Genomic DNA, 15,036 nt, shown 5'->3' with positions numbered 1-15,036 from the left:
CCTCCTGGACCCCCCAGGATCCCCCAGACCTCCGGACCCTCTCATTCATTCATTCATTCAATTGTATTTATTGAGCACTTACTGTGTGCAGAGCGCTGTACTAAGCACTTGGGAAGTACAAGACCCTCCTGGATCCACCGGACCCCCCTGCTCCTCCCTGACCCTCCAGCTCCCTTTCCCCAATTCCCACCATTCATTCATTCAATCATATTTATTGAGTGCTTACTGTGTGCAGAGCACTGTACTAAGCTCTTAGGAAGTACAAGCTGGTAACATATAAAGGCAGTCCCTAACCAACAATGGGCTCGTAGTCTAGAAGGGGGAGACAGACAACAAAACAAAACATGTAGACAGGTGTCAAGTCATCAGACTAGACTGTGAGCCCACTGTTGGGTAGGGACCGTCTCTTGATGTTGCCAACTTGTACTTCCCAAGCGCTTAGTACAGTGCTCTGCACACAGTAAGCGCTCAATAAATACGACTGAATGAATGAATCAGAACAAATAGAATTAAAGCTAAATGCACATCATTAACAAAATAAATAGAATGGTAAATATGTACAAGTAAAATAGAATAATTAATCTGTACAAACATATATACAAGTACTGTGGGGAGGGGAAGGAGGTAGGGTGGCGGGGATGGGGAGGAGGAGAGGGAAAAGGGGGCTCAGTCTGGGAAGGCCTCCTGGAGGAGGTGAGCTTTCAGTAGGGCTTTGAAGGGAGGAAGAGAGCTAGCTTGGCGGATGTGTGGAGGGAGGGCATTCCAGGCCAGGGGGAGGACGTGGGCGGGGGGTCGACGGCGGGATGGATGAGAATGAGGTACAGTGAGGAGCCACCAGGCAGTCTCTTGCTCCGCTCGCCAGGCCAGGGTGACTGGGTGACCACAGGTTGGCACCAGTACTATCCCGGACCCTGGCACTTGCCGAGACCCTGCTGGCTGCAGTGTGCTGTAGTGGCTGCCGATAGTGCACAGGCTGATGTACTGGCCGCCTACAGAGCACAGTGTACTGAACTGAGTGCCGTCGGTGTGCACTATGCTGTACTGGGTGCCCACAGAGTGCTGTTCAGTGTGCAGTACGCTGTACTGGGTGTCCACAGCGTGCAGTGTGCTGTACCTGATATCGGGCCTAATAGAAAGATCATGGGGCTGGGGGTTGGAGACCTGGGTTCTAGTTCAGCTCTGCCCTTGGCCTGCTGTCTCTCTCTAGTGCTCTGCACACAGTAGGGGCCTACTGCGTAGTTAGGGGGGCTCGGTACAGTGTCCTGCATGCAGTAGGCCCTCAGTACACGGCCCTAATCTGCAGGAACAATGAGCTCTCACCCTGCTCTCTGCATTCTCAGGGTTCCCGTTGGTGCCGGCCTCGATCCATGCAGTGGCGCGGGTCAAGTACTTCGATGACAGGTGAGGGTATCGATGCGGCCGAGCGGCCAGGGATCCGGGATGCAGGGGGGCCGGGAGCGGGAGGGGCAGGGGATGGGAGCCCGAGGGGGCGGAGATGCGAGAAAACCCCGGGGCACGAGGGGCAGGGGAGACGCGGTTGGGGTGGGCGGTTGGTCTCAGCTCAGGATGACGGTGACGGGCTCTTTCATTCATTCATTCAATCGTATTTATTGAGCGCTTACTGTGTGCAGACCACTGTACTAAGCACTTGGGAATTCCAAGTTGGCAACATATAGGGATGGTCCCTACCCAACAACGGGCTCACAGACTAGAAAGGGGAGACAGATAACAAAACAAAACTCTTCCCCGGCAGCTGCTGGATGAGCGTGGAAACCTACCTGCTCTACATCATCCACGGACCCATCTTGGCCGCCCTCCTGGTGAGAAAACGCTCCACCGCCACGCCGCAGCCTGCTGTGACCAGCGCCGTGGTCAGCGCCCGGTCCCGAGATTCCCCACCAGCCGGACCAGAAAGTCCCGCAGATTGGGCCTCATCTAGGCTGTGAATCAAGGGGATCAATCTACCAATCAGTGAATTTTTAAAAATCATATTTATTGAGCACCTAATGTGCGCAGAGCACTGGGCTAAGCTCACGGGGGAGTGCAAGACGACAGAGTTGATAGACACAACCCCTGGGCTCAAGGAGTTTACAGTCCCAAGCCCATAGTACAGTGCTCTGCGCTCAATAAATACCATTGATCGATCGAATGAGGGGGAGACAGGCATTGAGAAAAATGACAGAGAGGAGGGAGGAGGATAAAGGATCCTCGGGTGAGCGATGTAATATAATAGGGTGGGTGTAAAAGTGTCCACGGGGTTCTGAGGGTTCAAGGTTGTGAAAGTGATCCCTGGTGTAGAGTGTAAAGCGAAGGGAGAGGTGAAATCAGTTTGTGAGCAGAGATTGTGGAATCTGTGAAATACTTTAAGAAAGAATTTATTCCAAGCTCAGAGAAACTACAAAGAGATTGATAATTTAGTTAGTGGGGGCACAACGCTGTAAAGAGAAGGAGCCCAGTACAGTGTCCTGTAGGGAGTGGGTGCCAGAGATCTTACCGTATAAAGAGTAGCTGCCCAAAACAATATCCTGTACATGGGAGGTGCCCAGTACAGTGTCCTGGATGTAGGAGGTGCCCAATTCAGTGTCTTATAGAAGCAGCATGGCATAGTGGATGGAGCCCGGGCCTGGGAATCAGAAGGTCATGGGTTCTAATCCTAACTCTGCCACTTGTCTGGTGTGTGACCTTGGGTAAGTCACTTCACTTCTCTGGGCCTGTTACCTCATCTGTAAAATGGGGATTGTCCCTTGTGGGGCAGGGACTGTGTCCTACCCAATTTGCTTGTGTCCACTCCAGTGCTTAGTACAGTGCCCGGCACATAGTAAGTGCTTAACAAATACCATATTTATTATTATTATTATTGTTGGCAGGAGGCATCTAATACCATGTCCTTTCAGAAGGGAGGTGCTCATTAATGTCCTATAGACGGGATGCTCCTGAAAAAGTGTTCCGTAAATGGTGGAAGGTGCCCAGTAAATACTACTGAGTGAAAGCAATACTGACTTGGAGAGAAGTTGGGGTTGTCTCGCCTTCCTCCTCCTCCTCCCCACCAGGTTCTCCTGATAATAATAATTATGGTATTTGTTAAGTTCTTACTATGTGAAGTTCCCCTCCTTCCTCTCCCCCTCCTCCCCCTCGCCTTACCTCCTTCCCCTCCCCACAGCATATTTGTACATATTTATTACTCTATTTATTTTATTTGTACATATTTATTCTATTTATTTTATTTTGTTAATATGTTTTGTTTCGTTGTCTGTCTCTCCCTTCTAGACTGTGAGCTCGCTGTTAGGTAGGGGCCGTCTCTATATGTTGCCAACTTGTACTTCTCAAGCACTTAGTACAGTGCTCTGCACACAGTAAGCGCTCAATAAATACGATTGAGTAAATGAATGTGCCGAACACTGTTCTATGCACTGGGGTAGGTACAAGGTAATCAGGTTGGCCACAGTTCCAGTCCCACATGGGGCTCACAGTCTTAATTTCCCATTCTACAGGTAACTGAAGCCCAGAGAAGTGAAGTGACTTCCCCAAGGTCACACAGCAGACAAGTGGTGGAGCCGGGATTAGAACCCATGACCTTCTGACTCCCAGGCCCGGCTGTAGCCACTACACCATGCTGCTTCTAAGGGAACACAGAGAAGGACTTGGGGAGGATTCATTCATTCATTCATTCATTCAATCGTATTTAATGAGCACTTACTGTGTGCAGAGCACTGTACTAAGCGCTTGGGAAGTACAAGTTGGCAACATATAGAGACGGTCCCTACCCAACAACGGGCTCACAGTCTAGACGGGGGAGACAGACAACAAAACAAAACATGTGGACAGGTGTCACGTCATCAGAACAAATAGAATTAAAACTAAATGCACATCATTAACAAAATAAATAGAATAGTAAATATGTACAAGTATAATAATAATGATGGCATTTATTAAGCGCTTACTATGTGCAAAGCACTCTTCTAAGCGCTGGGGAGGTTACAAGGTGATCAGGTTGTCCCACGTGGGGCTCGCAGCCTTAACCCCCAATTTACAGATGAGGTAACTGAGGCCCAGAGAAGTGAAGTGACTTGCCCAAAGTCACCCAGCTGACAATTGGCAGAGCCAGGATTTGAACCCATGAACTCTAACTCCAAAGCCCGGGCTCTTTCCAGTGAGCCACGGTAGAGTAATAAATCTGTACAAACATCTATACAGGTGCTGTGGGGAGGGGAAGGAGGTAGGGTGGGGGGGATGGGGAGGAGGAGAGGGAAAAGGGGGATCAGTAAGGGAAGGCCTCTTGGAGGAGGTGAGCTCTCAGTAGGGCTTTGAAGGGAGGAAGACAGAGTGGTAGATTTCTCTGCCCTCTTTCATTCATTCATTCAATCGTATTTATTGAGTGCTTACTGTGTGCAGAGCACTGTACTAAGCGCTTGGGAAATACAAGTTGGCAACATAAAGAGACGGTCCCTACCCAACAGCGGGCTCACAGTTTAGAAGGGGGAGACAGACAACAAAACATATTAACAAAATAAAGTGAATAAATAAATAGAATAGTAAATATGTACAAGTAAAATAAATAGAGTAATAAATATGTACAAACATATACATATATATGCAGGTCATATATATGTATATACTATATACATATATGTATAGTATATACATATATATGCAGGATATATATATGTATATACTATATACATATATGTATAGTAAGTGCTTAATAGATGCCACCATCTTGGAGGAGGTGAGCTCTCAGTTCCCCCTCTCCATCCCCCCATCTTACCTCCTTCCCTTCCCCACGGCACCTGTATATATGTATATACGTTTGTACATATTTATTACTCTATTTATTTATTTATTTTACTTGTACATATCTATTCTATTTATTTTATTTTGTTAGTATGTTTGGTTTTGTTCTCTGTCTCCCCCTTGTAGACTGTGAGCCCACTGTTGGGTAGGGGCTGTCTCCATATGTTGCCAACTTGTACTTCCCAAGCGCTTAGTACAGTGCTCTGCACACAGTAAGCGCTCAATAAATATGATTGATGATGATACGTATAGTAAGTGCTTAATAAATGCCATCATCTTGGAAGAGGTGAGCTCTCAGTTCCCCCTCTCCATCCCCCCATCTTACCTCCTTCCCTTCCCCACAGCACCTGTATATATGTATATACGTTTGTACATATTTCTTACTCTATTTATTTATTTATTTTACTTGTACATATCTATTCTATTTATTTTATTTTGTTAGTATGTTTGGTTTTGTTCTCCGTCTCCCCCTTCTAGACTGTGAGCCCACTGTTGGGTAGGGACTGTCTCTATATGTTGCCAACTTGGACTTCCCAAGTGCTTAGTACAGTGCTCTGCGCACAGTAAGCGCTCAATAAATACGATTGATGATGATGATGACTGTCTCTATATGTTGCCAACTTGGACTTCCCAAGTGCTTAGTACAGTGCTCTGCACACAGAAAGCGCTCAATAAATATGATTGATTGATTGATTGATTGATTGAAGGGAAGAAGAGAGGTAGCTAGTCCATTGAAAGGGGAACAGGGAGGAAGTTTGGGGCACCTCCATGGCTCTCCAGCCATCTGGCACGGCAAGATGGGAGACCCCACTCCTGCCCGCGGCCAAGCCCTGACCCGGCGGCCAGGCCTGGAGTTCGAGGCGGGCGCCAGACACTGGACACTAGTCTGGGGCCCACGGGAGCGGGGAAGAGGGCAGGGAAGAGGTACCCCGGCCCACCAGTTATGTCCCCCGCAGGTGAATTTCTTCTTCCTGCTGAACATCGTGCGGGTACTGGTCACCAAGCTGCGGGACACGCACCGCGCCGAGTCCAACATGTATATGAAGGCCGTGCGGGCCACTCTCATCCTCGTACCGCTGCTCGGGATCCAGTTCGTCATCATCCCCTGGAGGCCTGAGAACCGGCTGGCCGGGGAGATCTACGACTATGTCATGCATATCCTCATGCACTACCAGGTGGGTGCCAAGTGGGTGCCAGGTGGGGCCGAGGGAGGTGGTGGGCTCAGACTGTGAGCCCACTGTTGGGTTGGGACCGTCTCTATATGTTGCTAACTTGTACTTCCCAAGCGCTTAGTACAGTGCTCTGCACACCGTAAGCGCTCAATCAATACGATTGAATGAATGAATGAAAGAGGGCAGAGAAATCTACCACTCTGTCATGCACATACTCAGAAGAAGGAGCGCGGCTTAGCGGACAGAGCGAGGGCCCGGGAGTCAGAAGGAGCTGGGTTCTAATGCTGAATCTGTCACTTGAGAAGCAGCGTGGCTCAGTGGAAAGAGCCCGGGCTTTGGAGTCAGAGGTCATGGGTTCAAATCCCGGCTCTGCCACTTGTCAGCTGGGTGACTTTGGGCAAGTCACTTCACTTCTCTGTGCCTCAATTACCTCATCTGTAAAATGGGGATTAAGACTGTGAGCCCCTCTGGGGACAACCTGATTGCCTTGTAACCTCCCCAGTGCTTAGAACAGTGCTTTGCACATAGTAAGCACTTAATAAATGCCATCATTATTATTATTTTTATTATTGTCTGTTGTGTGACTTTGGGCAACTCACTTCACTTCTCTGTGCCTCAGTTACCTCATCTGGAAAATGGGGATTAAGACTGTGAGCCCCTCGTGGGACAACCTGCTTGCCTTGTAACCTCCCCAGTGCTTAGAACAGTGCTTTGCACATAGTAGGCACTTAATAAATACCATCATCTTTTTTATTATTATTATTATTATTGTCTGCTGTGTGACTTTGGACAAGTCACTTCACTTCTCTGTGCCTCAGTTACCTCATCTGGAAAATGGGGATTAAGACTGTGAGCCCCTCTGGGGACAACCTGATTGCCTTGTAACCTCCCCAGTGCTTAGAACAGTGCTTTGCACATAATAATAATAATAATAATAATAATGGCATTTATTAAGCGCTTACTATGTGCAAAGCACTGTTCTAGTAAGCACTTAATAAATGCCATCATTATTATTAATATTATTGTCTGCTGTGTGACTTTGGGCAAGTCACTTACCTTCTCTGGGCCTCGGTTCCCTCTTCTGAAAAACGGGGATTAAGAGGGTGAGCTCCAACTGGGACAGGGACCGTGCCCAATTTGATTAACTTGTATCTACCCTAGAGCTTAGAACAGTGTGTGGAGCATAGTAAGTGCTTAACAAATATCATCATCTTCATCACTACCAGGTGGACGGGGGCAGAGCCAGGGGGAAGGGAGGGGTCTGAGGCCAGGGGAATCTACCACTACTTACGCACTACCATGTTGGGGTGGAGCTAGGAGTGGGGGCAGATCCAGGGACAGGCCCGGCATCAAAGGTGAAGGAAATCTACCCTTGCATCAGGCCTCTGGTACTCCCAATGGGGGAGGAAGGAGGAAATCTATGACTCCATTCATTCATTCATTCATTCATTCATTCATTCATTCATTCAATCAATCGCATTTATTGAGCGCTTACTGTGTGCAGAGCACTGTACTAAGCCCTTGGGAAATACAAGTTGGCAACATAAAGAGACGGTCCCTACCCAACAGCGGGCTCACAGTCTAGAAGGGGGAGACGGACAACAAAACGAAACATATTCACAAAATAAAGTAAATAAATAAATAGAATAGTAAATATGTACAAGTAAAATAAATAGAGTAATAAATATATACAAACAACTCCCCCTTTTAGACTGTGAGCCCACTGTTGGGTAGGGACTGTCTCTATATGTTGCCAACTTGGACTTCCCAAGTGCTTAGTACAGTGCTCTGCACACAGTAAGCGTTCAATAAATACGATTGATGATGATGATGATATACATATATACAGGTCATATATATGTTATATATATATTATATCATCTATAACATATATCATCTATACATGTATATAGTAAGTGCTTAATAAATGCCATCATTATTATTATTAGAATTCATGACCACTGACTCCCAAGCCCGGGCTCTTCCACTGAGTCACAAGGACGGGGAAAGGGATTCAGGCAGGGGGGGATTCGAACCCGCCTCTTTGGGGCGCGACCGGAAGTGGGCGGCTGCGTATTAATTGAGCACTTGCTGCATGCAGAGCACCGTACCAAGCACTTGGGAGAGTACAATACAACAATAGACACATTCACACACACTCCCTGCCCACAATGAGCTTACGATCTGTAGTCTAGACTGCAATAATAATGATGATTGTAGTATTTGTTAAGCGCTTACTGTGAGCCAGGTACTGTGCTAAGCGCTGGGGTGGATACGAGCAAATCGGGTTGGACACAGTCCCTGTCCAATGTGGGGCTCATACTCTTAAATCCCCATTTTACAGATGAGGTAACTGAGGCCCAGAGAAGTGAAGTGCCTTGCCCAAGGTCACGGAGTGGGGATTAGAACCCGACTGTAGACTAGACTCCACCATAGTAATAATCATGAATATACCTGTATATATGTATATATGTTTGTACATATTTATTACTCTATTTATTTATTTATTTATTTTACTTATCTATTCTATTTATTTTATTTTGTTAGGATGTTTGGTTTTGTTCTCGGTCTCCCCCTTTTAGACTGCGAGCCCACCGTTGGGTAGGGACTGTCTCTATATGTTGCCAACTTGGACTTCCCAAGCGCTTAGTACAGTGCTCTGCACACAGTAAGCGCTCAATAAATACGATTGATGAGGATGATGATGATCATGATGGTATTGAGAGAAGCAGCATGGCTCAGTGGAGAAGAGCCCGGGCTTTGGAGTCAGAGGTCATGGGTTCAAGCCCCGGCTCCGCCAATTGTCAGCTGTGTGACTTTGGGCAAGTCACTTAACTTCTCAGTGCCTCAGTTACCTCATCTGTAAAATGAGGGGTGAGACTGTGAGCCCCATGTGGGACAACCTGATCACCTTGTAACCTCCCCAGCGCTTAGAACAGTGCTTTGCACATAGTAAGCGCTTAATAAATGCCATCATTATTATTATTATTATTTGTTAAAGCTCTCACACTGTGTCAAGTACTGTTCTGGGGTTATTATTATGAAGTGCCGTCGAGTCGTTTCTGCGTAGATGCCACCTAATTGGGTTGGATACAGTCATGCAAACCCTGTTGCAGGTGGTTTGGGAGAACCTGGGGTCGGAGTCGGGGTTGGGGTCAGGAGAGGGGGCCGAGGGGAGGGAAATGGAGGCAGGGAGGGAAGGGCGGGATGATGCGGAGGCCGGGCCGGGCTGGGGGAAACTCTCCCAGACTAAATCGCAGGCCCTAGAATGGCCCCTTTGTGTTTCAGGGTTTGCTGGTCGCAACCATCTTCTGTTTCTTCAACGGAGAGGTGAGTCCTTGAATGGGAGAGTCCCGGGAGGGGAAACGTGATGGGGCACTGTACTGGATGGCTACGGTATGCAGAGCGCTGTCCTCAGTGCTTGTGGGGTGCATAGGGCTGTACTGGGCACCTGCTGTGGACAGAGCACTGTACTGGGCCCCTGCTGTATGCAGAGTCCGATCCCGAGTGATTACAGTGTGCCAAGTGTTATACTGGGTCCCTACTACGGACAAAGCACTGTACTGAGCTCCTATGGTACTCGAGGCGTTGTATGGATCACCCATAATAATAATAATAATGGCATTTATTAAGCACTTACTATGTGCAAAGCACCGTTCTAAGCCCTGGAGAGATTACAAGGTGATCAGGTTGTCCCACGTGGGACTCACAGTCTTAATCCCCATTTTACAGATGAGGTAACTGAGGCACAGAGAAGTCAAGTGACTTGCCCAGAGTCACACAGCTGACAAGTGGCAGAGCTGGGATTTGAACCCCTGACCTCTGACTCCAAAGCCCGGGCTCTTTCCACTGAGCCACGCTGCTTCTTCATCCATGGTGGGCAGAGTGCTGTACTGGGCATCTGCTGTGGGAATGTGTCCATTTTTTGTTATACGGTACTCTCCCAAGCCCTTAGTACAGTGCTCTGCACACAGAAAGTGCTCAGTATATACCATCGAATGAATAAAGCACTGAGCCTACTGTGTGCAGAGCACTGTTTGGAGTATCTGCGGTGTGTAGACTGCTGGACTGGGCAACTGCTGTGGACAAAGTCTGTGAGTCTGCTGTGTGCAGTGCACTGTATTATTATTATACTGGTATTTATTAAGTGCTTACTATGTGCCAAGCACTGTTCTAAGCACTGCAGTAGATACAAGTTTATCCGGTTGGACGCAGTTCCTGTCCCACATGGGGCTCACAGTCTTAACCCCCATTTTACAGATGAGGGAACTGAGGCATAGAGAAGTGAAGTGACTTTCCCAAGGTCACACAGCAGACAGGTTAGAAGAGCCAGAATTAGAACCCAAGTCCCTCTGACTCCCAGGCCAATAATAATAATTATTATTATTATGGTATTCGTTAAGTGCTTACTACGTGCCAGGCACTGTTTTAAGTGCTGATATGGATACAAGCAGATTGTGTTGGGCCCAGTCCCTGTCCCATGTGGGGCTCACAGTCTCAATCTTCATTTTACAGATGAGGTAACTGAGGCCCAGAGAAGCGAAGTGACTTGGCCAAGGTCACACAGCAGATACGTGGCAGAGCCAGGATTTGAGCCCATGACCTTCTGACTCTCAGACCCGTGCTCTAGCCACTTTGCCACGCTGCTTCTCAAGCGGCACTGAGGCCTGGTGGTGTGGGGAGTGCTGTATTGAGTGCCCATGGTGCGTGGAGTGCTGGAGTGAGTGCCCCTGACAGGCGGAGTGCTGTATTGAGTGCTCATGGTGTGCAGAGCACTGTGCTGAGCCACTGAGAGAGTAGAACAGAAGCGAAAGCCATGGTGCGTGGGCCCGGGTTAGTTCCTGCCCAGGGCCGGGCGGCCGTGACGGACCAGCGTGGCTCAGTGGAAAGAGCCCGGGCTTTGGAGTCAGAGGTCACGGGTTCAAATCCCAGCTCCGCAAATTGTCAGCTGACTGTGGGCAAGTCACTTAACTTCTCTGTGCCTCAGTGACCTCATCTGTAAAATGGGGATGAAGGCTGTGAGCCCCCGGTCGGACAACCTGATCACCTTGTATCCTCCCCAGCGCTTAGAACGGTGCTTTGCACATAGTAATCGCTTAATAAACACCATGGTTATTATTACTATTATTCGGTCGCCCACGCAGGTCCAGGCGGCGCTGAAGAGGCAGTGGGCCCAGTACAAAACGCAACTGGGGCAGAGGCGGCGGGACCACTGCTCCACCCGCTCCACCTCCTACACGGCCACGTCCATCACTGAGGTCCCCGTGTACCTGTTCCCCCGGTCCTCCAGCAGCGAGCAGGTCAACGGCAAGTTCGCCGAGGACTCCGAGGTCACCGCGCTCAAGTCCGACGAGTCCTCCGCCTGACCGGGGGGAGGGGGGACCCCGTGCGCCACCGCCCCCCACAACCAATTCTTGGGGGCTGGGGGCCTCCTCCTCCCCAACTCCCCCCCATAACCAAGATGGAATCACTTACCAGGAGGGTGACAGGGACCGTCAGGAGAGAATTCTCCACTGTCGCCACGGACGGACTCAGACATTGGGAAGGCTATGGGGCCTGTCAGGCAAGAGCTTCCTGCTACCACCGCAGACGGATTCACCTACTGGGAGGGAGGTGGGGGTCTTCAGGAGCTAGCCCCCCCACCCCAACCCAATCCCAGAGGGATTCACCCACCAAGATGGCCATGGGGCCCAGCAGGCGCCAGTTCCTCCCCACCACCACAGATGGGCTCCGGCAGTTGAGGGGCAGTGGGGTCCATTGGGAAAGTGTTCCCTGCCACCGGCGCTGATAGACTCACCCACTGGGATGGTGGTGGAGCCCATCAGGAGAGAATTCTCTGCCACCACCACAGATGGACTCATTCACTGGCAGGGCGATGGGGCCTGTCACGAAAGAGCTCCCTGCTACCACCGCAGATGGACTCACGCACTGGGAGGGCGGTGAGGGTCTTCAGGAGCTAGCTCTTCCCCGACCCCAACCCAATCCCTGGTGGATTCACCCACCAAGATGGCCCTGGGGCCTGTCAGGTGCCAGTTCCTCCCCACCACCACTGATGGACCCCCGCCTACCATGGGAGCGTGGTGGGGACTTTCAGAAGATAGCCCCACCCCTCCATCCTAGATGGACTCACCCACCAAGATGGCCATGGGGCCTGTCAGGAGCAAGCTCCCCACCCCACCACTACCCCGGATGGGCTCCATTGGGAAGGCAATGGGGTCCTTCAGGAAAGAGCTCTCTGCAGATGGACAGATGGACTCACAGACGGAGTTACAGGCGGACTCACCCACTGCGAGGGCGGTAGGGGCCCTCCAGGAGCCAGCCCCACACCCCACCTCCATCGCGGATGGACTCACTCACAAAGACATCCATGGGACCTCGCCCACTGGGAGGACGGTGCAGCCCATTGGGAAAGAATTCCCTGCCACCAGCACAGACGGATTCATTCGGTGGGGCCCATCGGGACAGCATTTCCTGCCACCACCAGTTGGTCACTCAATCCTATTTATTGAGCACTCACTGTGTGCAGGAGACTGCACTGAGTGCTTGGGAGAGTACACTGTAACAGACACAGTCCCCTGCCCACAACAAGCTTACAGTCTAGAGATGGACTCACTCACCGGGAGGGTAGGAGAGCGTTCCCCACCACCAGCATAAATGGACTCACCTACTGGGAGGGTGGTGTGGTCCATTAGGAGAGCATTCTCTGCCACCATACAGTGGGGCCCTTCAGGATCCAGCCCCACTCCCCAGAGGGCCGGTCCAGTGTCCCCCGCCATCCTGCAGGACCCACGCGCACGGCGGTAGTCAGGCCCCAGCAGACCGCACAAGAAGAGAGAGAATAACAATTTATAATAACGATAATTATAATTGCGGCATTTTAAGTGCTTACTATGTGCCAGGCACCGTACAAAGCACTGGAGCACATATAAGCAAATCGGGTTAGACAGTCCCTGACCCAGATGGGCTTTATAGTTTCAACCCCCATTTTACAGAAGGGGTAACTGAGGCCCCGAAAAGTGAAGTGACTTGCCTACGGACACATAGCAGACAAGTGGCAGAGCTGGGATTAGAACCTGTGACTTTCTGATTCCCAGGCCCACGCTCTACCCAAAAGGCAGATATCCTGGCCACCTAAAGACCCCCTACCATCACTGCCTACTCCCTGCCACCACTTCCTTCCCCCATGTTGATTTTCCTGCCTTTAGCGTTCCCAGATGACCTTGTGCTTCCCCGGCCCCATGGCCCCAAATGCACCTGGGAACAAGCAGTGGCCTGGGAAGGGGCTTTTGCAGGGAATTGGGAGGTTTGAGAGGGACAGGGGGCCGAGACCAGACTCGAGGCGCCGTCCTGCTGCTCACAAAGCTTCCAAAACACCAATGCTCTCATTCATTCATTCAATCGTATTTATTGAGTGCTTACTGTGTGCAGAGCACTGTACTAAGCACTTGGGAAGTACAAGTTGGCAACATATAGAAACAGTCCCTACCCAACAGTGGGCTCACAGTCTAGAAGGAGGAGACAGAGAACAAAACAAAATATGTGCCCATGTGCTCAGGCAGGGTGAGCCACACTTGGCTCTAATAATAATAATTAATTCTGGTATTTGTTATGTGCTTACTATGTGCCAAGCACTGTTCCAAGCACTGGGGGAGATACAAGGTAATCGGGTTGTCCCACGTGGGGCTCACAGTCTTAATCCTCATTTTATGGATGAGGTAACTGAGGCACAGAGAAGTTAATCGGCTTGCCCAAGGTCACACAGCAGACAAGTGGCGGAGCTGGGTTTAGAACCCACATCCTCTGACTCCAAAGCCCGTTGTCTTGCCTCTAAGCCATGCTGCTTCTCGGTTGTACACGCTGCTCTGCCCGTGTCCATCACGTGGCCAGCATCTCCCGTCGCGGGCAGGCCGGGTCCGGGGGCCACTGCCCTGGGGAGGGTCTGCATTGAGAGGATGGGGAGGGCAGATGTCCCAGAGGGCACAGATGGCACAGGCCCTAGAGGCGGGGTAGACTCTCCCACCGAGTGCCTACATCCCCCTCTCCTTCCTGAGCATGAAGACCGGGCAGACCCGGGGTCACGGAAGGGAGGGCCTTGGTCACACTCTCTTTACCACCCCCCCGCCGGGAGTGACACCGGATCGGGTGGAAGATCCAAACCCTGTCTTTAATTATTAAACGCTGGAAGGCTCTTCCAGGGAACGTACCAAAGGCCGTCTGACACGTGTGTCCGCTGGAGGGGCAGGTTACAGCATCGCAACCCAGGGTCCCGGGGGAGAGGGGTAGCCTGGGAACGCCTGACATCTGCAATTTCTGGCGGGACAATCATTCAATCGGGTGAGGGGATTTACCGAGCACCACTGGGAGCTGTACTGAGTGCTTGGGAGAACACAAGGTGTTTCAATCTAGCAGGAGAGACTGATGATAAATTGTGGGTAGGGGGAAGCAATAGAGTTTAAAGATATTCATTCATTCAATTCATTCAATCGTATTCATCGAGTGCTTACTGTACTAAGCGGTTGGAAAGTACAAATCAGCAACATATAGAGATGGTCCCTACCCAACAACGGGCTCACGGTCTAGAAGGGGGAGACAGACAACAAAATAAAACAAGTAGACAGGTGTCAATACCATCAGAATAAATAGAAGTATAGCTATAAAGGCATCATTAATAAAATAGAGTAATAAATATGTACAAATATACACAAGTGCTGTGGGGAGGGGAAGGGGATAGGGCAGAGGGAGGGAGTGGGGGTGATGGGAAGGGGAGGCGGAGAAGAGGAGAAAGTGGGGCTAGTCTGGGAGGCCTCCTGGAGGAGGTGAGCTCTCAGTAGGGCTTTGAAGGGAGAAAGAGAGCTAGTTTGGTGGATATGTGGAGGGAGGGCATTCCAGGCCAGGGGTAGGATGTGGACCGGGGGTCGACGGTGGGACAGGTGAGAATGAGGCACAGTGAGGAGGTTAGCCGCGGCAGAAGAGCAGAGGGTGCGGTTGGTTTGGAGGAGGAGAGAAGGGAGGTGAGGTAGGAGGGGGAGAGGTGATGGAGAGCTTTGAAGCCGATAGTGAGGAGTTTTTGCTT

The 15,036-nt window shown here is 50.3% G+C and overlaps 1 protein-coding gene across 1 annotated transcript in view; it reads left to right on the top strand.

Moving 5' to 3' along the window:
* CALCR (calcitonin receptor) overlaps window positions 1-12,831 on the top strand; it is a 73,028-nt gene extending 60,197 nt beyond the window's left edge. The window contains exons 9-13 of the mRNA XM_038771590.1: window positions 1,341-1,401; window positions 1,754-1,820; window positions 5,748-5,966; window positions 9,252-9,293; window positions 11,108-12,831. Of these exons, the coding sequence (XP_038627518.1) occupies window positions 1,341-1,401; window positions 1,754-1,820; window positions 5,748-5,966; window positions 9,252-9,293; window positions 11,108-11,329 (611 nt within the window). The 3' untranslated portion in view covers window positions 11,330-12,831. The remainder of the gene's footprint in view (window positions 1-1,340; window positions 1,402-1,753; window positions 1,821-5,747; window positions 5,967-9,251; window positions 9,294-11,107) is intronic.
* Window positions 12,832-15,036: the final 2,205 nt, after the last annotated feature.

This window comes from Tachyglossus aculeatus, chromosome 2 (assembly GCF_015852505.1).
Source record: "Tachyglossus aculeatus isolate mTacAcu1 chromosome 2, mTacAcu1.pri, whole genome shotgun sequence".
Taxonomy (NCBI): Eukaryota; Metazoa; Chordata; class Mammalia; order Monotremata; family Tachyglossidae; genus Tachyglossus; species Tachyglossus aculeatus.
Note: the sequence above shows the minus strand (reverse complement) of the source record. Positions and strands in the feature narration are given on the sequence as shown.